The sequence below is a fragment of the Heptranchias perlo genome, unplaced genomic scaffold (assembly GCF_035084215.1).
Source record: "Heptranchias perlo isolate sHepPer1 unplaced genomic scaffold, sHepPer1.hap1 HAP1_SCAFFOLD_140, whole genome shotgun sequence".
NCBI classification, from domain to species: Eukaryota; Metazoa; Chordata; class Chondrichthyes; order Hexanchiformes; family Hexanchidae; genus Heptranchias; species Heptranchias perlo.
In genome coordinates, this window is record NW_027138646.1 from 153,214 (window position 1) to 178,452 (window position 25,239).

The 25,239-nt window shown below is 48.9% G+C and overlaps 1 protein-coding gene across 2 annotated transcripts in view; it reads right to left on the reverse strand.

Annotated features, from left to right (window-relative positions):
- LOC137308833 (neutrophil cytosol factor 2-like) overlaps positions 1-25,239 on the reverse strand; it is a 95,898-nt gene that overhangs the window by 15,149 nt on the left and 55,510 nt on the right. For both annotated transcript variants that reach the window (XM_067977298.1, XM_067977297.1), the window contains exons 7-10: positions 24,132-24,154; positions 12,127-12,265; positions 5,320-5,376; positions 2,951-3,070 (exon numbers count right to left, since the gene is read on the reverse strand). In XM_067977298.1, coding sequence (XP_067833399.1) covers positions 2,951-3,070; positions 5,320-5,376; positions 12,127-12,265; positions 24,132-24,154 — 339 coding nt within the window. The remainder of the gene's footprint in view (positions 1-2,950; positions 3,071-5,319; positions 5,377-12,126; positions 12,266-24,131; positions 24,155-25,239) is intronic.

Consider the following 25,239-nt stretch of genomic DNA (forward strand, 5'->3'; position numbering starts at 1 on the left):
TTGAGGGCAGACGGCCAGACTGGGGGACATTGAGGGCAGACGGCCAGACTGGGGGACATTGAGGGCAGACGGCCAGACTGGGGGTGGGTACCGCCAAGTAAGCCCGAATGTTGACTGATGTCTCCAAGTGGGAGGAGGCACTGAGCCATTGCCCTCACCCCATGGTAGGTGAGGTAACACACTGCCCACCTCTCACTCTCCTCTCTCTTCACCTCTTCCATGGTTCACAAATCACTAAAAGTAACGACGCAGGTTAATAAGGCCATAAAAAGCAAACCAAGCACTGGGGTTCATTTCTAGAGGGATATTATTGAAAAGCAGAGAAGTTATGTTAAACTTTTATAGAACCTTGGTTAGACCACACTTGAGTACTGTGAACAGTTCTGATCTCCATATTAGAGAAGGGATATAGAGGCATTGGAGAGGGTGCAAAAAGGATTCACAAGGATGATACTAGAACTGAGAGGATATCCTTATCAGGAAAGGCTGAACAGACTGGGGCTCTTTTCTCTAGAAAAGAGAAGACTGAGGGGTGACCTGATAGAGGTCTTTAAGATAATGAAAGGGTTTGATAGGGTAGACGTAGAGAAGATGTTTCCACTTGTGGGAGAGTCCAAATCCAATAGGGAATTCAGGAGAAACATGTTTACCCAGAGAGTGGTGAGAATGTGGAACTCGCTACCACAAGGAGTAGTTGAGGTGAATAGTGTAGATACATTTAAGGGGAAGCTGGATAAACACACGAGGGAGAAAGGAATAGAAGGATATGCTGATAGGGTGAGATGGAGTAGGGAGGGAGGAGGCTCGTGTGGAGCACAAACACCAGTATAGGTGGGCCGAACGGCCTGATTCTGTGCTGTAAATTCTATGCAATTCTATGTGATACCTCAGTCACTAACTTTTTCCAGTGTTCCCTCCTCCTGTAATAGTGAGCGGGTTCCTCCTCGTGTAATAGTGAATGGTTTCCCTCCTCCTGTAATAGTGAGTGGGTTCCCTCCTCCTGTAATAGTGAGTGGGTTCCCTCCTCCTGTAATAGTGAGCGGGTCCTCTCCTCGTGTAATAGTGAGCCGGTTCTCTCCTCGTGTAATAGTGAGCCGGTTCTCTCCTCGGGTAATAGCGAGCCGGTTCTCTCCTCGTGTAATAGTGAGCGGGTCCTCTCCTCGTGTAATAGTGAGCCGGTTCTCTCCTCGTGTAATAGTGAGCCGGTTCTCTCCTCGTGTAATAGCGAGCCGGTTCTCTCCTCGGGTAATAGCGAGCCGGTTCTCTCCTCGGGTAATAGCGAGCCGGTTCTCTCCTCGTGTAATAGTGAGTGGGTTCTCTCCTCATGTAATGGTGGGTGGGTTCCTCCTCCTATAATAGTGAGCGGGTTCTCTCCTCGTGTAATAGTGAGCAGGTTTGCCTATTCCTGTTCATTCCCCCCTCTTGCTCCAAACAGACCGGGTGGGACCGGAATGGAATGGGAACCCTGGGCAGGTCAACTCACACGATGGGTGTACAATGCATCCCCCCTCCCCAACCCCCCCACTCTCCCACTGCACCACCCCCCCACCGCACCATCCTCCTCCATCGTCCAGCTGGGTGGGACTGCCCTCTCCTGGTTCCATTCTTACCTATCCAGTCATAGCCAGAGAATCACCTGCAATGGCTTCTCTTCCCACTCCCGCACCGTTACCTCTGGAGTCCCCCAAGGATCTTGGTCCCCTCCTCTACCTCATGTACATGCTGCCCCTCGACATCATCCCAAAACACGTCAGATTCCACATGTACGCTGAGGACACCCAGCTCTACCTCACCACCACCTCCCTCACCCCCTCCACTGTCCCTCATTTGTCACACTGCTTCTCCAACATCCAGTACTGGGTCGGCAAAAATTTCCTCCAACTAAATATTGGGAAGATCGAAGCCATTGTCTTCCGTCCCCGTCACAAACTCCGTTCCCTGGCCACTGACTCCATCCCTCTCCCTGACCACTGTCTGAGGCTGAACCAGACTGTTCACAACCTTGGCCTCCTATTTGACCCTGAGATGAGCTTCTAACCACATATCACCATCACCAAGACCGCCTACTTCCACCTCCGTAACATCGCCCGTCTCCACCCCTCCCTCAGCTCATCTGCTGCTGAAACCCTCATCCATGCCTTTGTTACCTCCAGATTCGACTATTCCAATGCTCTCCTGGCCGGCCTCCCATCTTCCACCCTCCGTAAGCTTCAGGGCATTTAAAATTCTGCCGCCCATATTCTAACTCTCAAGTCCCGTTCACCCATCACCCCCCTGTGCTCCCTGACCTACATTGGCTCCCAGTCTGGGAACACCTTGATTTTAAAATTCTCATCCTTGTTTTCAAATCCCTCCATGGCCTCAACCTTCCCTATCTCTGTAACCTCCTCCAGCTCTACAACCCCCCGAGATCTCTGTGCTCCTCCAATTCTTGCCTCTTACACATCCCCAATTTTCATCACCCCACCATTGGCGGCCGTGCCTTCAGCTGCCTAGGCCCCGAACTCTGAAATTCCCTCCCTAAACCTCTACCTCTCTCTCCTCCTTCAAGACGCTCCTTAAAACCTACCTCTTTGGTCATCTGTTCTAATATCTCCTTATGTGGCTCGGTGTCCAATTTTGTTTGATAATCGCTCCTGTGAAGCTCCTTGGGATGTTTTACTATGTTAAAGACGCTATATAAATGCAAAGTGTTGATGTTGTGTGAAGGGCCCGGGGTCAAGGGGTGCGAAGGGCCCGGGGTCAGGGTGCAAAGGGCCAGGGGTTAGGATGCAAAGGGTCTGGGTGCGAAGGGCATAGGGTCAGGGTCAGGTAGGGATTGTGAAGGAGATCGAATGGCCTTCGACACTCTCACCCATTTGATCAATAACCAGACTCCTGTAAATACTCAGAAACCCCTACACAACATGAAATGCCTGTTGCCCATCTGCTGATTATTAACAGGCCCTACCGTTCCAGATGCTGCCGCCGATGTGGGAATTTTGGAACTTATTTCCTCTCCAGTTCCTGCTGGTCTGCTGGGCGGGACCTGGGGAGCTCTCTGACCATCACTTCCAGATCCTTGACTCGGCTGCAACAAAAATGCAATTTTAAAATATTTTAGCCTCAGAATTCCTGCTCATGATATTAGTGGATGAAATTATTCACATTACATTCCTCTGAGATTCATCAAATGTTCCTCTAAGGAGACATTAACGCTCCTCGATCGAGCCCCTGTCACTTCAGTGAAAGTGCTTTAGTTGACAATGAAATGCTCTATCACAGAAAGAGGTGATTGTGTCCATCGACAGTGTATCTCTGCCGATGATGTCTCCCCTCACCTCGCGGAGAACCTTCCCCAACTCTTGTCCATAACTTTCTCTATACTGTCCTGAAGATGCTGATTCACTGCGGAATGAAGTCACTGTCTGCCGCCTGCCACATCTCATTCAAGTCAACATTCTCATTATTGTGACAGATCAGTAAGTGTTGTATAGGTTAGTGACCAGGCTGATTTCCCCTCTCTCTAACACAGGGGTCACTGGACAGTGATCAGGAGCAGGAACGCTGGCTGATTTCCCCTCTCTCTAACACAGGGGTCACAGGACAGTGATCAGGAGCAGGAACCCTGGCTGATTTCCCCTCTCTCTAACACAGGGGTCACAGGACAGTGATCAGGAGCAGGAACCCTGGCTGATTTCCCCTCTCTCTAACACAGGGGTCACAGGACAGTGATCAGGACCAGGAACCCTGGCTGATTTCCCCTCTCTCTAACACAGGGGTCACTGGACAGTGATCAGGAGCAGGAACCCTGGCTGATTTCCTCTCCCTCTAACACAGGGGGTCACTGGACAGTGATCGGGAGCAGGAACCCTGGCTGATTTCCCCTCTCTCTAACACAGGGGTCACAGGACAGTGATCAGGAGCAGGAACCCTGGCTGATTTCCCCTCTCTCTAACACAGGGGTCACAGGACAGTGATCAGGAGCAGGAACCCTGGCTGATTTCCTCTCCCTCTAACACAGGGGTCACAGGACAGTGATCAGGAGCAGGAACCCTGGCTGATTTCCTCTCCCTCTAACACAGGTGTCTTCTGTTCCTTTTGCTCAGCCTAAATTCAAGTTTGCTAATCCACAGTATTTAACATTCGATATCCTCCCATCCAGACTATCGAATTTGAATTGCTCCCATTGTTCTTTGCTGCTCACGCCCATTAGACTGGGGCCAGTCTCTGCACCGTCTCCAGTGCCTGCCTATGTTCTCCAACAGGGTGAACAGAGTAGAACTCTGGACCCCAGTGTGTTGCAGGGCCCCCTGTACAATCTCTGGCCCCAGTGTGTTGCAGGGCCCCCTGTACAATCTCTGGCCCCAGTGTGTTACAGAGCCCCCTGTACAATCTCTGGCCCCAGTGTGTTGCAGACCCCCCTGTACAATCTCTGGCCCCAGTGTGTTGCAGGGCCCCCTGTACAATCTCTGGACCCCAGTGTGTTACAGGGCCCCCTGTACAATCTCTGGCCCCAGTGTGTTACAGAGCCCCCTGTACAATGTCTGGATCCCAGTGTGTTACAGAGCCCCCTGTACAATCTCTGGCCCCAGTGTGTTGCAGGGCCCCCGTACAATCTCTGGACCCCAGTGTGTTGCAGGGCCCCCTGTACAATCTCTGGACCCCAGTGTGTTGCAGGGCCCCCTGTACAATCTCTGGACCCCAGTGTGCTGCAGGGCCCCCTGTACAATCTCTGGACCCCAGTGTGTTGCAGAGCCCCCTGTACAATCTCTGGACCCCAGTGTGTTGCAGGGCCCCCTGTACAATCTCTGGACCCGTGTGTTGCAGAGCCCCCTGTACAATCTCTGACCCCAGTGTGTTGCAGGACCCCCTGTACAATCTCTGACCCCAGTGTGTTGCAGGACCCCCTGTACAATCTCTGACCCCAGTGTGTTGCAGGACCCCCTGTACAATCTCTGACCCCAGTGTGTTGCAGGGCCCCCTGTACAATGTCTGGAGATTTCTGCTGTCCTGCTCGAGGTATAACGTCCCACCAGGTTGTTGAAATTGTTTGAGTACCCAGTGCTAGTCCCAGATCCCTCTCTCAGCCTCCCTTTCTTAATTCGGTCCCATTCATGAATATTTACATCCCACATTTTTTCAACCAACGAGCGTTAAGTTTCATAGTCAATTTCTCTGCCTTGATCAGCCAAACGAGCAGAGAATCTGCTTTGTCCCACTCAGAACCACTGCAGATCTCTGAGCCTGAGAGACAGCCTTGAAAATAATTGCACCCTCTCCATCTGAGAAAGAGCAATCGCGTCACCTCCGCCAGTCTAAGGAATCAATCAAACTTACTGTGTTGCCTCTACTTCCGTCTCTAACCTCCAGGTACGCAGTTGGAATTAACCCTCTCTGTATGAAAGAAGAAATCAGTATTATTGTTGTAAGGAATACTGAGCAGGATGGATGTGATTGGGACGGAGACAGCTGCTCAGGATACAATCGATGGCCGTTCTATCTGGGTCTGTAAGGGTGGGCATGGACTCGGGCCTATTTCAAACATGGGGCCTATCCAGTCCTCACTCCAAATGTCAACACAACTTCAGGCAAAGGAGGGGACTCAGTGCAGCCTGTTCTCACTCAGGAAGGGACAGAAGGTATGGAGTAATAGGTAAAGTGTTAAAAAAGGAAAAAGCAGGAACTAAGCGTCACAAAACAGATTTGAAAGTTCTTTATCTGAATGCACGTAGCATTCGTAATAAAATGGACGAGTTAACGGCACAAATAACTACGTATGGGTATGATCTTGTGGCCATTACAGAAACATGGCTGCAGGGTGACAACGACTGGGAATTAAATATGCCAGGGTATTTAACAATCAGGAAGGACAGGCAGGAAGGAAGGGGAGGTGGGGTGGCTATGTTAATAAAGGAAGGAATCACTGTAATACAGAGAAATGATATTGGGACAAAGCATCAAGATAATGAAACAGTTTGGGTGGAGATAAGGAATAATAAGGGAAAAAAACATTAGTGGGCGTAGTATATAGGCCTCCTAATAGTTGCAACTCTGCTGGAAGAAGTATTAATCAGGAGATCGTCGGGGCATGTAATAAGGGAACAGCCATAATTATGGGGGATTTTAATTATCATATTAACTGGACAAATCAAATTGGGCAGAGCAGCCTTGAGGACGAGTTCATTGAGTGCATCAGGGATGGATTTCTTGAGCAGTATGTAACTGATCCTACAAGGGGGCAGGCAACCTTGGACCTGGTCCTGTGTAATGAGTCAGGATTAATTAATAATGTCCTAGTTAAGGATCCCCTTGGAACGAGCGACCACAACATGGTTGAATTCCATATCCAATTAGAGGGTGAGAAGGTTGATTCTCAAACAAGCGTACTGAGCTTGAATAAAGGAGACTATGATGGTATGAGAGCGGAATTGATTAAAGTGGACTGGGAAAATAGATTAAAGGTACATGAGCAGTGGTGTTCATTTAGGGAGTTATTTTACAACTTTCAAAATAAATATATTCCACTGAGGAAAAAAGGGTGTAAAAGAAATGACAGCCACCCGTGGCTAAGTAAAGAAATCAAGGATAGTATCCGACTAAAAACAAGGACATATAAGGTAGCCAAACTTAGTGGGAGGATAGAAGATTGGGAATTCTTCAAAAGACAGCAAAAAGTAACTAAAGGATTGATTAAGAAAGGGAAGTTAGATTATGAAAAGAAATTAGCAAAAAATATAAAAACAGATAGCAAGAGTTTCTATAGTTATATAAAAAGAAAAAGGGTGGCTAAGGCAAACATAGGTCCCTTAGAGGATGAGACCGGGAAATTAATGGTGGGAAACATGGAGATGGCAAAAATGCTGAACAAATATTTTGTTTCAGTCTTTACAGTAGAGGACACTAAGAATATCCCAACACTGGACAAACAGGGGACTCTCGGGGGGGAGGAGCTAAATACGATTAAAATCACTCAAGAGATGGTACTCAGTAAAATAATGGGACTCAAGGCGGATAAATCCTGATGGCTTCCATCCTAGGGTCTTGAGGGAAGTGGCAGTAGGGATTGTGGATGCTTTGGTGATAGTTTTCCAAAATTCCCTGGACTCAGGAGAGGTCCCGGCAGATTGGAAAACTGCTAATGTAACACCGTTATTTAAAAAAGGTAGTAGGCAGAAGGCTGGAAATTATAGGCCAGTTAGCTTAACATCTGTGGTGGGTAAAATTTTGGAGTCTATTATTAAGGAGACAGTAACGGAACATTTAAATAAGCATAATTTAATAGGACAAAGTCAGCATGGCTTCATGAAGGGGAAGTCATGTCTGACAAATTTGCTTGAGTTCTTCGAGGATATAACGTATAGGGTGGATAAAGGGGAACCAGTGGACGTAGTGTATTTAGACTTCCAGAAGGCATTCGACAAGGTGCCACATAAAAGATTATTACTTAAGATAAAAAATCACGGGATTGGGGGTAATATTCTGGCATGGGTGGAGGATTGGTTATCAAACAGGAAGCAGAGAGTTGGGATAAATGGTTCATTTTCGGACTGGCAACCAGTAACCAGTGGTGTTCCACAGGGGTCGGTGCTGGGTCCCCAACTCTTTACAATCTATATTAACGATTTGGAGGAGGGGACCGAGTGCAACATATCAAAATTTGCAGATGATACAAAGATGGGAGGGAAAGTAGAGAGTGAGGAGGACATAAAAAACCTGCAAGGGGATATAGACAGGCTGGGTGAGTGGGCGGAGATTTGGCAGATGCAATATAATATTGGAAAATGTGAGGTTATGCACTTTGGCAGGAAAAATCAGAGAGCAAGTTATTTTCTTAATGGCGAGAGACTGGAAAGTACTGCAGTACAAAGGGATCTGGGGGTCCTAGTGCAAGAAAATCAAAAAGTTGGTATGCAGGTGCAGCAGGTGATCAAGAAAGCCAACGGAATGTTGGCTTTTATTGCTAGGGGGATAGAATATAAAAACAAGGAGGTATTGCTGCAGTTATATAAGGTATTGGTGAGACCGCACCTGGAATACTGCATACAGTTTTGGTCTCCATACTTAAGAAAAGACATACTTGCTCTCGAGGCAGTACAAAGAAGGTTCACTCGGTTAATCCCGGGGATGAGGGGGCGGACATATGAGGAGAGGTTGAGTAGATTGGGACTCTACTCATTGGAGTTCAGAAGAATGAGAGGCGATCTTATTGAAACATATAAGATTGTGAACGGTCTTGATCGGGTGGATGCAGTAAGGATGTTCCCAAAGATGGGTGAAACTAGAACTAGGGGGCATAATCTTAGAATAAGGGGCTGCTCTTTCAAAACTGAGATGAGGAGAAACTTCTTCACTCAGAGGGTGGTAGGTCTGTGGAATTTGCTGCCCCAGGAAGCTGTGGAAGCTACATCATTAGATAAATTTAAAACAGAAATAGACAGTTTCCTAGAAGTAAAGGGAATTAAGGGTTATGGGGAGCGGGCAGGAAATTGGACATGAAGCTGAGTTCGGATCGGTCAATGCCCTGTGGGTGGCGGAGAGGGCCCAGGGGCTATGTGGCCGGGTCCTGCTCCGACTTCTTGTGTTCTTTAGATTTGTGGTTGGGATCAGATCAGCCATGATCTTATTGAATGGCGGAGCAGGCTCGAGGGGCCGATTGGCCTACTCCTGCTCCAATTTCTTATGTTCTTATGTTCTTATGCTGAATTTAACAATTGTAAACAATTTTACAACACCCAGTTATAGTCCAACAATGAGTTCTGACAGCACCCACTCAACTTTACTAAGACACTAAAACAAGAGCAGGAAGAGAGCAGCTGGTGCATCGAGCTTGCCTCAGTCAGGCAATGCTGCAACTGAGCATCACGACTGCCAATTCTCCCCGTCCCCCACCCCACCCCACCCCGACCAGCCGTGGGATCTCCCTGGGATCTCCGTGGGAGAAGCAAGAAATACAGGAAAAAAACCAGCACCAGTTCAGGGAAAAAAGAATGGTGTGAAATTCCTGTCTGACCCCCAGAGGTGATGAGAGCCAGTCCCAGGGGGCACTCGCGTTAATCACCCACCATCCCCCTACTATTTATACACAGGAATATCAGCCTCCTCCAACTCGCACAACTCCCTTTTAGTTCCGTCATCATTTTCAGTACTTCAGTGGAACCGCCACAAAGTTTTCTACTGTAAAAGTTTCAGCTCCCTGAGCCGAATGATCGTTCCAGCTTCTTAAACTAGCTAGTCCAAGGCCTCTATCACCAAGTGAGGTGACCAGAACTGCACACAGTGTTCAGGATCAGGCCGAACCAAAGTCGTGTACAAGGACACGATGCTGCTCTTTGCTTTGTATTGGATCATCCTAGCAATATATCCCAGCCCTCTATTAGATTTATAGAGCCTCACGGCCCTGATGGGGAATCTTTACATAACCCAGCACAGGACACTGAGCACTTACCCAGGACCATAACCCAGTACAGGACACTGGGCCCTTCCCATAACCCAGCACAGGACACTAGACCCTCCCATAACCCAGTACAGGACACTAGACCCTCCCATAACCCAGTACAGGACACTAGACCCTCCCATAACCCAGTACAAGACACTGGGCCCTTCCATAACCCAGTACAGGACACTAGACCCTCCCATAACCCAGTACAAGACACTGGGCCCTTCCATAACCCAGTACAGGACACTGGGCCCTTCCCATAACCCAGTACAGGACACTGGGCTCTTCCCATAACCCAGTACAGGACACTGGGCTCTTCCCATAACCCAGTGCAGGACACTAGACCCTCCCATAACCCAGTACAGGACACTAGACCCTCCCATAACCCAGTACAAGACACTGGGCCCTTCCATAACCCAGTACAAGACACTAGACCCTCCCATAACCCAGTACAGGACACTAGACCCTCCCATAACCCAGTACAGGACACTTGGCCCTCCCATAACCCAGTACAAGACACTGGGCTCTTCCATAACCCAGTACAGGACACTGGGCCCTTCCCATAACCCAGTACAGGACACTGGGCCCTTCCCATAACCCAGTACAGGACACTGGGCTCTTCCCATAACCCAGTACAGGACACTGGGCTCTTCCCATAACCCAGTACAGGACACTAGACCCTCCCATAACCCAGTACAGGACACTAGACCCTCCCATAACCCAGTACAAGACACTGGGCCCTTCCATAACCCAGTACAAGACACTAGACCCTCCCATAACCCAGTACAGGACACTAGACCCTCCCATAACCCAGTACAGGACACTTGGCCCTCCCATAACCCAGTACAAGACACTGGGCTCTTCCATAACCCAGTACAGGACACTGGGCCCTTCCCATAACCCAGTACAGGACACTGGGCTCTTCCCATAACCCAGTACAGGACACTGGGCTCTTCCATAACCCAGTACAGGACACTGGGCCCTCCCATAACCCAGTACAGGACACTGGGCCCTTCCCATAACCCAGTACAGGACACTGGGCTCTTCCCATAACCCAGTACAGGACACTGGGCCCTTCCCATAACCCAGTACAGGACACTGGGCTCTTCCCATAACCCAGTACAGGACACTGGGCTCTTCCCATAACCCAGTACAGGACACTGGGCTCTTCCATAACCCAGTACAAGACACTGGGCTCTTCCATAACCCAGTACAGGACACTGGGCTCTTCCATAACCCAGTACAAGACACTGGGCTCTTCCATAACCCAGTACAGGACACTGGGCCCTTCCCATAACCCAGTACAGGACACTGGGCCCTTCCCATAACCCAGTACAGGACACTGGGCTCTTCCCATAACCCAGTACAGGACACTGGGCTCTTCCATAACCCAGTACAGGACACTTGGCCCTTCCATAACCCAGTACAGGACACTGGGCCCTTCCCATAACCCAGTACAGGACACTGGGCTCTTCCCATAACCCAGTACAGGACACTGGGCTCTTCCCATAACCCAGTACAGGACACTGGGCCCTTCCCATAACCCAGTACAGGACACTGGGCCCTTCCCATAACCCAGTACAGGAGACTGGGCCCTTCCCATAACCCAGTACAGGACACTGGGCCCTTCCCATAACCCAGTACAGGACACTGGGCTCTTCCATAACCCAGTACAGGACACTGGGCCCTTCCCATAACCCAGTACAGGACACTGGGCTCTTCCATAACCCAGTACAGGACACTGGGCCCTTCCCATAACCCAGTACAGGAGACTGGGCTCTTCCCACAACCCAGTACAGGACACTGGGCCCTTCCCATAATCCAGTACAGGACACTGGGGTCTTCCCACAACCCAGTACAGGACACTGGGCCCTTCCCATAATCCAGTACAGGACACTGGGCTCTTCCATAACCCAGTACAGGACACTGGGCCCTTCCCATAACCCAGTACAGGAGACTGGGCCCTTCCCATAATCCAGTACAGGACACTGGGCTCTTCCCACAACCCAGTACAGGACACTGGGCTCTTCCCATAACCCAGTACAGGACACTGGGCCCTTCCCATAACCCAGTACAGGACACTGGGCCCTTCCATAACCCAGTACAGGACACTGGGCTCTTCCATAACCCAGTACAGGACACTGGGCCCTTCCATAACCCAGTACAGGACACTGGGCTCTTCCATAACCCAGTACAGGACACTGGGCCCTTCCATAACCCAGTACAGGACACTGGGCCCTTCCATAACCCAGTACAGGACACTGGGCCCTTCCATAACCCAGTACAGGACACTGGGCCCTTCCATAACCCAGTTCAGGACACTGGGCCCTTCCCATAACCCAGTACAGGACACTGGGCTCTTCCATAACCCAGTACAGGACACTGGGCCTGGTATTGGCCTTACCCAGGACCATTTATCAACATTAAATGTCATCTGCCAGACTCGGGCCCTTCCCCCTCATATCTGGATCTGACGTCTTTTTTTCACTTTCTCTGATCTTTGTAACCCCCCCAACACCTACATCCAGCTGATTAACATGGATGATGAAAGCTCCATTAGAGACCAGTGCCCGTGCAGAATCACTGGACTACAAGACTTTTGAAACATGTGGAATAGCTGGGTTTGGTGAAATGAGAGTGTTAATGGTGAACACACGCTCACTGCGTGTGCACACGAGTGCAGGGAAAGAATTCAAAGCAGCTCCCACCTGACCATCGGCAATGACTACTGACCAGCCATCCTCTCCATTCTCCAGGACGAACACAACACTCCCAGCTTTTGCTTCAAACTCACTTGCGGTTCGTGGAGTGTGATTGAACAGCAGGCGGTGATACCCTTTAGTACCTCTGATAACAGGCAGGAGAAGTAATTAGCCAATAGCAAGCAGGGACCATTAATAACAACAGGTGTCAGCCATGGCTCAGTGGCAGCAATCTCGCCTCTGAGTGAGAAGGTCATGGGTTCAAGTCCAAATAATCTAGGCTGTCACTCCCAGTGCAATACTAAGGGAGTGCTGCATTGTCGGAGAAGCCACCTTTTAGATGAGACGTTAAACCAAGGTCCCGTCTGCCCTCCCAGGTGGACGTAAGAGATCCCACGGCACTGTGTCCTGGGCAATATTAATCCCTCAACCAACATCACTAAAACAGATTATCTGCTCATTATCACATTGCTGTTTGTGGGATCTTGCTGCGCACAAATTGGCTGCCGCGTTTCCAACATTACAAAATGACTAGGAACATAGGAACAGGAGGAGGCCATTCAGCCCCTCAAGCCCGCTCCGCCATTTGATAAGATCATGGCTGATCTGTGATCTAACTCCATATACCTGCCTTTGGCCCATATCCCTTAATACCTTTGGTTGCCAAAAAGCTATCTATCTCAGATTTAAAATTAGTAATTGAGCTAGTATCAATTGCCGTTTGCGGAAGAGAGTTCCAAACTTCTACCACCCTTTGTGTGTAGAAATGTTTTCTAATCTCACTCCTGAAAGGTCTGGCTCTAATTTTTAGACTGTGCCCCCTACTCCTAGAATCCCCAACCAGTGGAAATAGTTTCTCTCTATCCACCCTATCTGTTCCCCTTAATATCTTATAAACTTCGATCAGATCACCCCTGAACCTTCTAAACTCTGGAGAATACAACCCCAATTTGTGTAATCACTCCTCGTAACTTAACCCTTGAAGTCCGGGTATCATTCTAGTAAACCTACACTGCACTCCCTCCAAGGCCAATACGTCCTTCCGAAGGTGCGGTGCCCAGAACTGCTCACAGTACTCCAGGTGCGGTCTAACCAGGGTTTTGTATCGCTGCAGCATAACTTCTGCCCCCTTGTACTCCAGATATAAAGGCCAGCATTCCATTAGCCTTCTTGATTATTTTCTGCACCTGTTCATGACACTTCAATGATCTATGTACCTGAACCCCTAAGTCCCTTTGGACAGCCACTGTTTTTAACTTTTTACCATTTAGAAAGTATCCTGTTCTATCCCTTTTTGATCCAAAGTGAATGACCTCACATTTGTCTGCATTGAATTCCATTTGCCACAGTTTTGCCCATTCACCTAATCTATCAATATCGCTATGTAATTTTATGTTTTCATCTACACTGCTTACAATGCCACCAATCTTTGTGTCATCGGCAAACTTAGATATGAGACTTTCTATGCCTTCATCTAAGTCGTTAATAAATATTGTGAATAATTGAGGCCCCAAGACAGATCCCTGCGGGACTCCACTGGTCACATCCTGTCAATGTGAATACTTACCCATTATCCCTACTCTCTGTCGCCTTTCGCTCAGCTAACTTCCTAACCAAGTCCGTACTTTTCCCTCGATTCCATGGGCTTCTATCTTAGCTAACAGTCTCTTATGTGGGACCTTATCAAATGCCTTCTGGAATTCCGTATAAATAACATCCATTGACATTCCCCTGTCCAGTACTTTAGTCACCTCTTCAAAAAATTCAATCAGGTTTGTCAGGCACGACCTACCTTTCACAAATCCATCCTGGCTCGCTCTGATTGACTGAAAATTCTCGAGGTGTTCAGTCACCCTATCCTTAATTATAGACTCCAGCATTTTCCCCACAACAGATGTTAGGCTAACTGGTCTATAATTCCCTGGTTTCCCTCTCTCTCCTTTCTTAAAAAGCGGAGTGACATGTGCAATTTTCCAATCTAGAGGGACAGTTCCTGAATCTAGAGAACTTTGAAAGATTATAGTTAGGGCATCTGCAATGTGCTCACCTACTTCCTTTAAAACCCTGGGATGGAAACCATCTGGTCCTGGGGATTTGTCACTCTTTAGTGCTATATTTCAAAAGTACTTCATTGGCTGTAAAGTGCTTTGGGACATCCTGAGGTAGTGAAAAGTGACATATAAATGCAAGTTCTTTCTAACATTACGTTCCTGGACAATCTCCAGGCAGGACAGAGGCCCATCATTTTCATGACCTCCCCACCCCGAACATGACGGAGAATGAGAATTTACCTCATGCTGCAGACAACACCAACTGGAACACCAGAAGTGTGTCCCCTCCAGCACTGGGTTGGTATTCCGAGTTCTCCCATCAGTCACAGTGTGGTCAGTTTAGGGGCCGGTCAGGGCAATGGGCCCAGTGGGACTGCCCTAAACAAGGGGCCTTTCAAACCATTAGTCTGGACTGTGCTCTGTCAGGACAAGAGTTTAGAGTCTACTACCAGAAAAAGCATTTTGTGAATGTATTTTATCTTCCCAGCCACTGTAAAGGGCCAGTGTATGTTGCTGAAATCTGCCCAGTTGCAGTTATTAGCAGGCACTGCCTCTGCATTCTCAAACTGCTTCTCTGATATCCAGTCACAGGTGAGCTGCAATTTTTCTCCAGGTAAGCACTGGGCAGACTGAAGCCATGGACTGTGGACTCACGCTGCCCTCACCATCGACGTCACCCCCTCCCCGGGCACTGCCTCAGATTAAACAAAACTGTTTGCAACCTCAGTGTTCTATACAACCCCAAACTGAGCTCCCCACCCCATAACCTCTCAATCAGAGTAATGGTGAGAGACTAGGAACTGTGGAGAAGCAGTTGGGGCCCAAGTACAGAAATCACTAAAAGCTGGTGGACATGTATAAAGAGCAATCAAAAAGGCTAATAAAATATTGGCCTTTATCTCAAGAGGGCTGGAATACAAAGGGGTGGAATTTATGCTTCAGTTGCATCAAGCTCTGGTCAGACCCCATCTGGAGAAACTGTGTTCAGTTCCGGGCACCGCACCTCAGGAAGGATAGATTGGTCTTGCTGGGAGTGCAGCGCAGATTCACCAGAATGATACCGGGGCTTAAAGGGTTAAATTACGAGGACAGGTTGCATCGACTAGGCTTGTATTCCCTTCAGTTTCGAAGATTGAGTTGTGATCTAATTGTTAAAAGAATTCGATAGGGTCGATACAGAGAAACTATTTCCTCTGGTGGGGAATCAAGAACAAGGGGGCATAACCTTAAAATTAGAGCTCGGCCGTTTAGGAGGGAAATCAGGAAACACTTTTTCACACAAAGGGGAGTGGAAATCGGGAACTCTCCCCCCCAAAAGGCTGTGGATGCTGGGGGTCAATTGAAATTTTCAACACTGAGATCGATAGATTTTTATTGAGTAAGGGTATCGAGGGATATGGAGCTAAGGTGGGTCAGTGGAGTTGAGGTACAGATCAGCATTGATCTGATTGAATGGCAGAACAGGCTCCTCCTGTTCCTAATGTTACAAAGACCAAATAGTTCCACTTGCATAACTCTCACTCACCCATCACCCACCCTCACTGACCTACAGTCCCCTAACAGCTCAAATTTAACATTTCATTCTCATGCTTGAATTCCTTCATGACCTCACCCCTCCCCATCTCAGTGACATCCTCCAGCCCCACAACACCCCACCCCACAACTGGACCTCACCCCTCCCCATCTCAGTGACATCCTGCAGCCCCACAACACCCCACCCCACAACTGGACCTCACCCCTCCCCATCTCAGTGACATCCTCCAGCCCCACAACACCCCACCCCACAACTGGACCTCACCCCTCCCCATCTCAGTGACATCCTCCAGCCCCACAACACCCCACCCCACAACTGGACCTCACCCCTCCCCATCTCAGTGACCTCCTCCAGCCCCACAACACCCCACCCCACAACTGGACCTCACCCCTCCCCATCTCAGTGACATCCTGCAGCCCCACAACACCCCACCCCACAACTGGACCTCACTCCTCCCCATCTCATGACCTCCTCCAGCCCCACAACACCCCACCCCACAACTGGACCTCACCCCTCCCCATCTCAGTGACATCCTGCAGCCCCACAACACCCCACCCCACAACTGGACCTCACCCCTCCTCATCTCATGACCTCCTCCAGCCCCACAACACCCCACCCCACAACTGGACCTCACCCCTCCCCATCTCAGTGACATCCTGCAGCCCCACAACACCCCACCCCACAACTGGACCTCACCCCTCCCCATCTCAGTGACCTCCTCCAGCCCCACAACACCCCACCCCACAACTGGACCTCACCCCTCCCCATCTCATGACCTCCTCCAGCCCCACAACACCCCACCCCACAACTGGACCTCACCCCTCCCCATCTCAGTGACATCCTGCAGCCCCACAACACCCCACCCCACAACTGGACCTCACCCCTCCCCATCTCAGTGACCTCCTCCAGCCCTACAACACCCCACCCCACAACTGGACCTCACCCCTTATATTTAAGAAGGAGCTAGATAAATTTCTAGACACAAAAGGCATCAAGGGGTATGGGGAGAGAGCGGGAATATGGTATTGAGATAGAGGATCAGCCATGATCATATTGAATGGCGGAGCAGGCTCGAAGGGCTGAATGGCCTATTCCTGCTCCTATTTTCTATTTTTCTATATTACACAATGTGCACTATCTATTACATGTTGTTTTCTGCAGCCCTACAACACCCCACCCTATTATTGGCGGCCGTGCCTTCAGCCACTTAGGCTCTGTGCTCTGGAATTCCCTTCCTAAACTTCACCGCCTTGCCATCTCCCCCTCCTCCCTAAGACCCTCTTTAAAATCCACCTCTTTCCCAACCCTTTGGCCATGCCTCCTCTTTGGATTGCTGTCCGTTTTTCGAGGACATCTTTGTGAAGAACTTTGGGACAGTATTTTGATATTAAAGGCGTTTTATAAATGTATCTGAATATCTCTGAGTATCTGAATATCTCTGATTATCTCCGTGGATCTGAATATCTCTGAATATCTCCGTGGATCTAAATATCTCTGAATATCTCCGTGGATCTAAATATCTCTGAATATCTCCGTGGATCTAAATATCTCTGAATATCTCCATTTATTTGAATATCTCTGAATACCGCTGAGTATCTGAATATCTCAGTGTATCTGAATATTTCCGTGAATCTGAATATCTCCGAATATCTCCGTGTATCTGAATATCTCTGAATATTTATATGTTTCTGAATATCTCTGAATATCTCTGTGTCTAAATATCTCTGTGTTTGTGAATATCTCTGCATATCTGTGTGTCTGAATATCTATGAATATCTCTGAGTATCTGAATATCTCAGAATATCCCCGTGAATCTGAATATCTCTGTGTATCTGAATATCTCAGAATATCCCCGTGAATCTGAATATCTCTGTGTATCTGAATATCTCTGTGTATCCCCGTGAATCTGAATATCTCTGAATGTCTCCGTGTATTGTGGTGAGAAAGGATCTTGGCTCAGAAGATCAGGAAGGAAATAAGAAATAACAAGGGGCAGAAAACACTGGTGGGAGCAGTTTATAGGCCCTGAATAGTAGCTATACTGTTGGCCAGAGTATCAATCATGAAATAATAGGAGCTTGTAACAAAGGTAATGCAGTAATCATGGGGGACTTTAATCTGCATAGAGACTGGACAAATCAAATTGGCAAAGGTAGTTTGGAGAACGAGTTCATGGAATGCATTCAAGACAGTTTCCTAGAGCAATATGTCATGGAACCAACCAGGGAACAAGCTATTTTAGAGCTTGTATTGTGTAATGAGATAGGGTTAATTAGTAATCTCACAGTAAGAGATCCTCTGGGGAAGAGTGATCATAATATGATAGAATTTCACATTGAGTTTAAAGTAAACTACTTGTGTCAGAAACTAGAGTCTTTAACTTAAATCAAGCCAAGTACATGGGTATGAGGGGTATTGAAGGGTTTGACAGTTGTAAAACAATGGTAAACATTTAAAGAAATATTTCACAATTCTCAACAATATACTGAGAGGGAGGCGATAAAGCCCGAGAGTAGAGTGAGAGTGAGAGGTGATGAAGCCCGAGAGTAGAGCGAGAGTGAGAGGTGATGAAGCCCGAGAGTAGAGCGAGAGTGAGAGGCGATGAAGCCCGAGAGTAGAGTGAGAGTGGGAGGTGATGAAGCCCGAGAGTAGAGCGAGAGTGAGAGGTGATGAAGCCCGAGAGTAGAGCGAGAGTGAGAGGCGATGAAGCCCGAGAGTAGAGCGAGAGTGGGAGGTGATGAAGCCCGAGAGTAGAGCGAGAGTGAGAGGTGATGAAGCCCGAGAGTAGAGCGAGAGTGAGAGGCGATGAAGCCCGAGAGTAGAGTGAGAGTGGGAGGTGATGAAGCCCGAGAGTAGAGCGAGAGTGAGAGGCGATGAAGCCCGAGAGTAGAGCGAGAGTGGGAGGTGATGAAGCCCGAGAGTAGAGCGAGAGTGAGAGGCGATGAAGCCCGAGAGTAGAGCGAGAGTGGGAGGTGATAAAGCCCGAGAGTAGAGTGAGAGAGAATCATAGAATCATAGAATCATAGAAGTTTACAACATGGAAACAGGCCCTTCGGCCCAACATGTCCATGTCGCCCAGTTTATACCACTAAGCTAGTCCCAATTGCCTGCACTTGGCCCATATCCCTCTATACCCATCTTACCCATGTAACTGTCCAAATGCTTTTTAAAAGACAAAATTGTACCCGCCTCTACTACTGCCTCTGGCAGCTCGTTCCAGACACTCACCACCCTTTGAGTGAAAAAATTGCCCCTCTGGACCCTTTTGTATCTCTCCCCTCTCACCTTAAATCTATGCCCCCTCGTTATAGACTCCCCTACCTTTGGGAAAAGATTTTGACTATCGACCTTATCTATGCCCCTCATTATTTTATAGACTTCTATAAGATCACCCCTAAACCTCCTACTCTCCAGGGAAAAAAGTCCCAGTCTGTCTAACCTCTCCCTATAAGTCAAACCATCAAGTCCCGGTAGCATCCTAGTAAATCTTTTCTGCACTCTTTCTAGTTTAATAATATCCTTTCTATAATAGGGTGACCAGAACTGTACACAGTACTCCAAGTGTGGCCTCACCAATGCCCTGTACAACTTCAACAAGACATCCCAACTCCTGCATTCAATGTTCTGACCAATGAAACCAAGCATGCCGAATGCCTTCTTCACCACCCTATCCACCTGTGACTCCACTTTCAAGGAGCTATGAACCTGTACTCCTAGATCTCTTTGTTCTATAACTCTCCCCAACGCCCTACCATTAACGGAGTAGGTCCTGGCCCGATTCGATCTACCAAAATGCATCACCTCACATTTATCTAAATTAAACTCCATCTGCCATTCATCGGCCCACTGGCCCAATTGATCAAGATTCCGTTGCAATCCTAGATAACCTTCTTCACTGTCCACAATGCCACCAATCTTGGTGTCATCTGCAAACTTACTAACCATGCCTCCTAAATTCTCATCCAAATCATTAATATAAATAACAAATAACAGCGGACCCAGCACCGATCCCTGAGGCACACCGCTGGACACAGGCATCCAGTTTGAAAAACAACCCTCTACAACCACCCTCTGTCTTCTGTCGTCAAGCCAATTTTGTATCCAATTGGCTACCTCACCTTGGATCCCATGAGATTTAACCTTATGTAACAACCTACCATGCGGTACCTTGTCAAAGGCTTTGCTGAAGTCCATGTAGACCACGTCTACTGCACAGCCCTCATCTATCTTCTTGGTTACCCCTTCAAAAAACTCAATCAAATTCGTGAGACATGATTTTCCTCTCACAAAACCATGCTGACTGTTCCTAATTAGTCCCTGCCTCTCCAGTGAGAGAGGGAGGTGTTAAAGCCCGAGAGTAGAGTGAGAGTGGGAGGTGATAAAGCCCGAGAGTAGAGTGAGAGTGGGGGGTGATAAAGGCCGAGAGTAGAGTGAGAGTGGGGGGTGATAAAGGCCGAGAGTAGAGTGAGAGTGGGGGGTGATAAAGGCCGAGAGTAGAGTGAGAGTGGGGGGTGTTAAAGCCCGAGAGTAGAGTGAGAGTGGGGGGTGATAAAGGCCGAGAGTAGAGTGAGAGTGGGGGGTGATAAAGGCCGAGAGTAGAGTGAGAGTGGGGGGTGATAAAGGCCGAGAGTAGAGTGAGAGTGGGGGGTGATAAAGGCCGAGAGTAGAGTGAGAGTGGGGAGTGATAAAGGCCGAGAGTAGAGTGAGAGTGGGGGGTGATAAAGCCCGAGAGTAGAGTGAGAGTGGGGGGTGATAAAGCCCGAGAGTAGAGTGAGAGTGAGAGGTGATAAAGGCCGAGAGTAGAGTGAGAGTGGGGGGTGATAAAGCCCGAGAGTAGAGTGAGAGTGGGGGGTGATAAAGGCCGAGAGTAGAGTGAGAGTGGGGGGTGATAAAGGCCGAGAGTAGAGTGAGAGTGGGGGGTGATAAAGCCCGAGAGTAGAGTGAGAGTGGGGGTGATAAAGGCCGAGAGTAGAGTGAGAGTGGGGGGTGATAAAGCCCGAGAGTAGAGAGTGAGAGGTGATAAAGCCCGAGAGTAGAGTGAGAGTGGGGGGTGATAAAGGCCGAGAGTAGAGTGAGAGTGGGGGGTGATAAAGCCCGAGAGTAAAGCGAGAGTGGTGGGGTGATAAAGCCCGAGAGTAGAGTGATCCCGAGAAACACATCTGCAGTAAGTGTCTGCAACTGGAGGAACTTCGGCTCAGAGTTGTTGAGCTGGAGTCCGAGGTGCAGACATTACGATGCATCAGGGAGGGGGAGAGTTACCTGGACAATTTGAGCCAGGAGACAGTCACACCCCTTAGGTTAGGTAGTAGTTTAGATTTGGTCAGTGGTCCGGGACAGGAGGATGTGACTGAGAGTCAGGCAGGTATGGGGACCCAGGATGCAGTGATGGAAGAGCCTCAGTCTTTGACCTTGTCCAACAGGTACGAGGTACTTGCTGTCTGTGTGGATGAGAACAAAGACTGCAGGGAGGATGGACTAACTGATCACGGCACCGTGGTACAGGAGGCCATTCCAGTGGGGGGAGTAAAAAGGAATGTGGTAGTGGTCGGGGATGATATAGACAGGGGGACAGACACTGCTCTCTGCAGCCGCGGCGAAGAGTCCCGAAGACTGTGTTGCCTGCCCGGTGCCAGGGTTAAGGACATCTCCTCACGGCTGGAAAAGAACTTGGAGCACGAGGGGGAGGATCCAGTTGTTGTGGTCCACGTAGGAACCAATGAACTAGGAATGGGGTTCTGATGAGGGAGTTTGAGGAGCTCGGGTCCAAATTAATAAACAGAACCTCAAAGGTAATAATCTCTGGATTACTACCTGATCCACATGTAAATTGGCATTGGGTCAAACAGATCAGAGAGTTAAATGTGTGGCTCAAAGAGTGGTGTGGGAGGCAGGGCTTTCAATTCATGGGGCACTGGCACCAGTACTGGGGAAAGAGGGAGCTGTTCCATTGGGACAGACTCCACTTAAACCGAGCTGGGAGCAGTGTCCTGGTGAATCGAATAACTCGGATTGTAGACAGGGCTTTAAAAAGCAGGTGGGGAGGGGTTTAGGTGAGGGGAACTTCAGAAATCTAATGAGAAAAGTCAAGGTAACAGGGTAGTGTAGTGATTTGGGTAACGATAGGCAGAGTGTGGCAGGAGGGGACAGAGAGTTTATCGGCAATAGTGTATCAGTAAATAAGGTCAAAGCAGAAAAATGGTGAAAAGTTAAAATTAAAGGCTCTTTATCTGAATGCACGGAGCATTCAGAACAAGATAATTACACAAATAGTGATAAATGGGTTTGATCTAATCGCCATTACAGAGATATGGTTACAAAATGACCAAGGTTGGGAACCAGATATTCCAGGGTACATGACGTCTTCAAAAGACAGGCAGAGTGGAACAGGAGGGAGGGTAGCCCAAATAATAAAGGATGAGATAAGGAGAGTGGTGAGAAAGGATCTTGGCTCAGAAGATCAGGAAGGAGAATCAGTCTGGGTGGAAAGAAGAAATAACAAGGGGCAGAAAACACTGGTGGGAGCAGTTTATAGGCCCCAAATAGTAGCTCTACCATTGGCCAGAGTATCAATCATGAAATAAGAGGAGCTTGTAACAAAGGTAATGCAGTAATCGTGAGGGACTTTAATCGTGGTTTCCTTATCTAAGGAAGGATATACTTGCCTGAGAGGCGGTGCAGCGAAGGTTCACTGCATTGATTCCTGGGATGAGAGGATTGTCCTATGAGGAGAGATTGAGTAGAATGGGCCGATACTCTCGAGTTTAGAAGAATGAGAAGTGATCTCATTGAAACATATAAGATTCTGAGAGGGCTTGACAGGGTAGATGCTGAGAGGGTGTTTCCCCTGGCTGGAGAGTCTAGAACTAGAGGCATAGTCGCAGGATAAGGGGTCGGCCATTCAAGACTGAGATGAGAGGAATTTCTTCACTCAGAGGGTTGTGAATCTTTGGAATTCTCTACCCCAGAGGGCTGTGGAAGCTGAGTCGTTGAGTATATTCAAGGCTGAGAGAGAGAGATTTTTGGACTCTAAGGGAATCAAGGGATATGGGGATCAGGCGGGAAAGTGGAGTTGAGGTCGAAGATCAGCCATGATCTGATTGAATGGTGGAGCAGGATCGAGGGGCTGTATGGCCTACTCCTGCTCCTATTTCTTATGTAACTCACTGTGAGAGATTGTGCAGGAACTCGCCGTGTACTGTGCAGGAACTCGCCGTGTACTGTGCAGGAACTCGCCGTGTTCTGTGCAGGAACTCGCCGTGTTCTGTGCAGGAACTCGCCGTGTACTGTGCAGGAACTCGCCGTGTACTGTGCAGGAACTCGCCGTGTTCTGTGCAGGAACTCGCCGTGTTCTGTGCAGGAACTCGCCGTGTACTGTGCAGGAACTCGCCGTGTACTGTGCAGGAACTCGCCGTGTACTGTGCAGGAACTCGCCGTGTACTGTGCAGGAACTCGCCGTGTACTGTGCAGGAACTCGCCGTGTACTGTGCAGGAACTCGCCGTGTACTGTGCAGGAACTCGCCGTGTACTGTGCAGGAACTCGCCGTGTACTGTGCAGGAACTCGCCGTGTACTGTGCAGGAACTCGCCGTGTACTGTGCAGGAACTCGCCGTGTTCTGTGCAGGAACTCGCTGTGTACTGTGCAGGAACTCGCCGTGTACTGTGCAGGAACTCGCCGTGTTCTGTGCAGGAACTCGCCGTGTACTGTGCAGAAACTCGCCGTGTACTGTGCAGGAACTCGCTGTGTACTGTGCAGGAACTCGCCGTGTACTGTGCAGGAACTCGCTGTGTACTGTGCAGGAACTCGCCGTGTACTGTGCAGGAACTCGCCGTGTACTGTGCAGGAACTCGCCGTGTACTGTGCAGGAACTCGCTGTGTACTGTGCAGGAACTCGCCGTGTACTGTGCAGGAACTCGTGTACTGTGCAGGACCCAGGACCTTGACCCAGCGCTGTGTACTGTGCAGGAACTCGCCGTGTACTGTGCAGGAACTCGCCGTGTACTGTACAGGAACTCGCCGTGTACTGTGCAGGAACTCGCCGTGTACTGTGCAGGAACTCGCCGTGTACTGTGCAGGAACTCGCCGTGTTCTGTGCAGGAACTCGCCGTGTACTGTGCAGGAACTCGCCGTGTACTGTGCAGGAACTCGCCGTGTACTGTGCAGGAACTCGCCGTGTACTGTGCAGGAACTCGCCGTGTACTGTGCAGGAACTCGCCGTGTACTGTGCAGGAACTCGCCGTGTACTGTGCAGGAACTCGCCGTGTACTGTGCAGGAACTCGCCGTGTACTGTGCAGGAACTCGCCGTGTACTGTGCAGGAACTCGCCGTGTACTGTGCAGGAACTCGCCGTGTACTGTGCAGGAACTCGCCGTGTACTGTGCAGGAACTCGCTGTGTGAAATTGTACATCATCCTTAGTTTGTACTTACAGTGAAGTATCATCTCCCGATTTCTGTAAAATAAAATGACAGAAAGTCTGTTAGACATTCTGAGCTCTCATTACCCTGAAAAGCACTGTACTAAATCCACTGTTTCTTTTCATGAAATCGGTTTTGGGAGGCTGCACTCTTCTGCTCTCTCCCGACTGACCACTTTCAACAGTCTATGGTGTCGCCATCAGAACCCGGAGACTGATCCAACTTCAGTTCTGCTCATTTTTCCCAAACCAATTCCTACCTCCAGTTATTGTGAATCATTGTTCCATATTCTGCTCCAGTTCAATTACATTCTCACACCCACTGTCATTTGGCTTGTTCCTTCATTGTCGAATAGTCCTAAACTCTCTTGTTTTATCTCTTCTGTCGTTGATGACAAGGCCGCAGTGATGGCCCAATCCTATCTTCCCCAATGAGGTGGAGAGCTCACTTGACTCGCAGTCAGTCCATGTGGTGAAGGTGCTCCCACAGTGCTGTTAGAGAATTCCAGGACCTTGACCCAGCGATGATGGGGGAACAGCAATATATTTCCAAATCAGGATGGTGTGTGAATGGGAGGTGATGAGGTTCCCATGACATTGCTGCTCGTCCTTCTTGGTGGGAGAGGTTACAGGGGTCAGAAGTGCTGTCGAAGAAGCCTTGGTGAGTTGCCGCAGTGCATCCCATAGATAGTACACACTGCAGCCACGTGAGCTGGTGGTGGAGGGGGTAGATACTGTGCTCAGTGGCAGGAGTGCTGATCAAGTGAACATGTTCTGTCCTGGATGGTGTTTAGTTTTGAGTGTTGTTACGGTTACATCCATCCAGGTGGGTGGAGGGTATTCCATCACACTCCTGACTTGTGCCCTGAAGGGGGTGGAGAGGCTTTGGGGAAGTCAGGAGATGAGCCACCTGTCGCAGAATCCCCAGCCTCTGACCTGCTTTAGTAGCCAGTGTAAATATCTGCCACTGAAAACAATTTCTCCTTATTTACTCTGTCAAAACCCCTCATAATTTTGAACACCCCAATCAAATCTCCCCTTAAACCTTCTCTGTTCTAAGGAGAACAATCCCAGCTTCTTCAGTCTATCAACATAACTGAAGTCCCTCATCCCTGGAACCA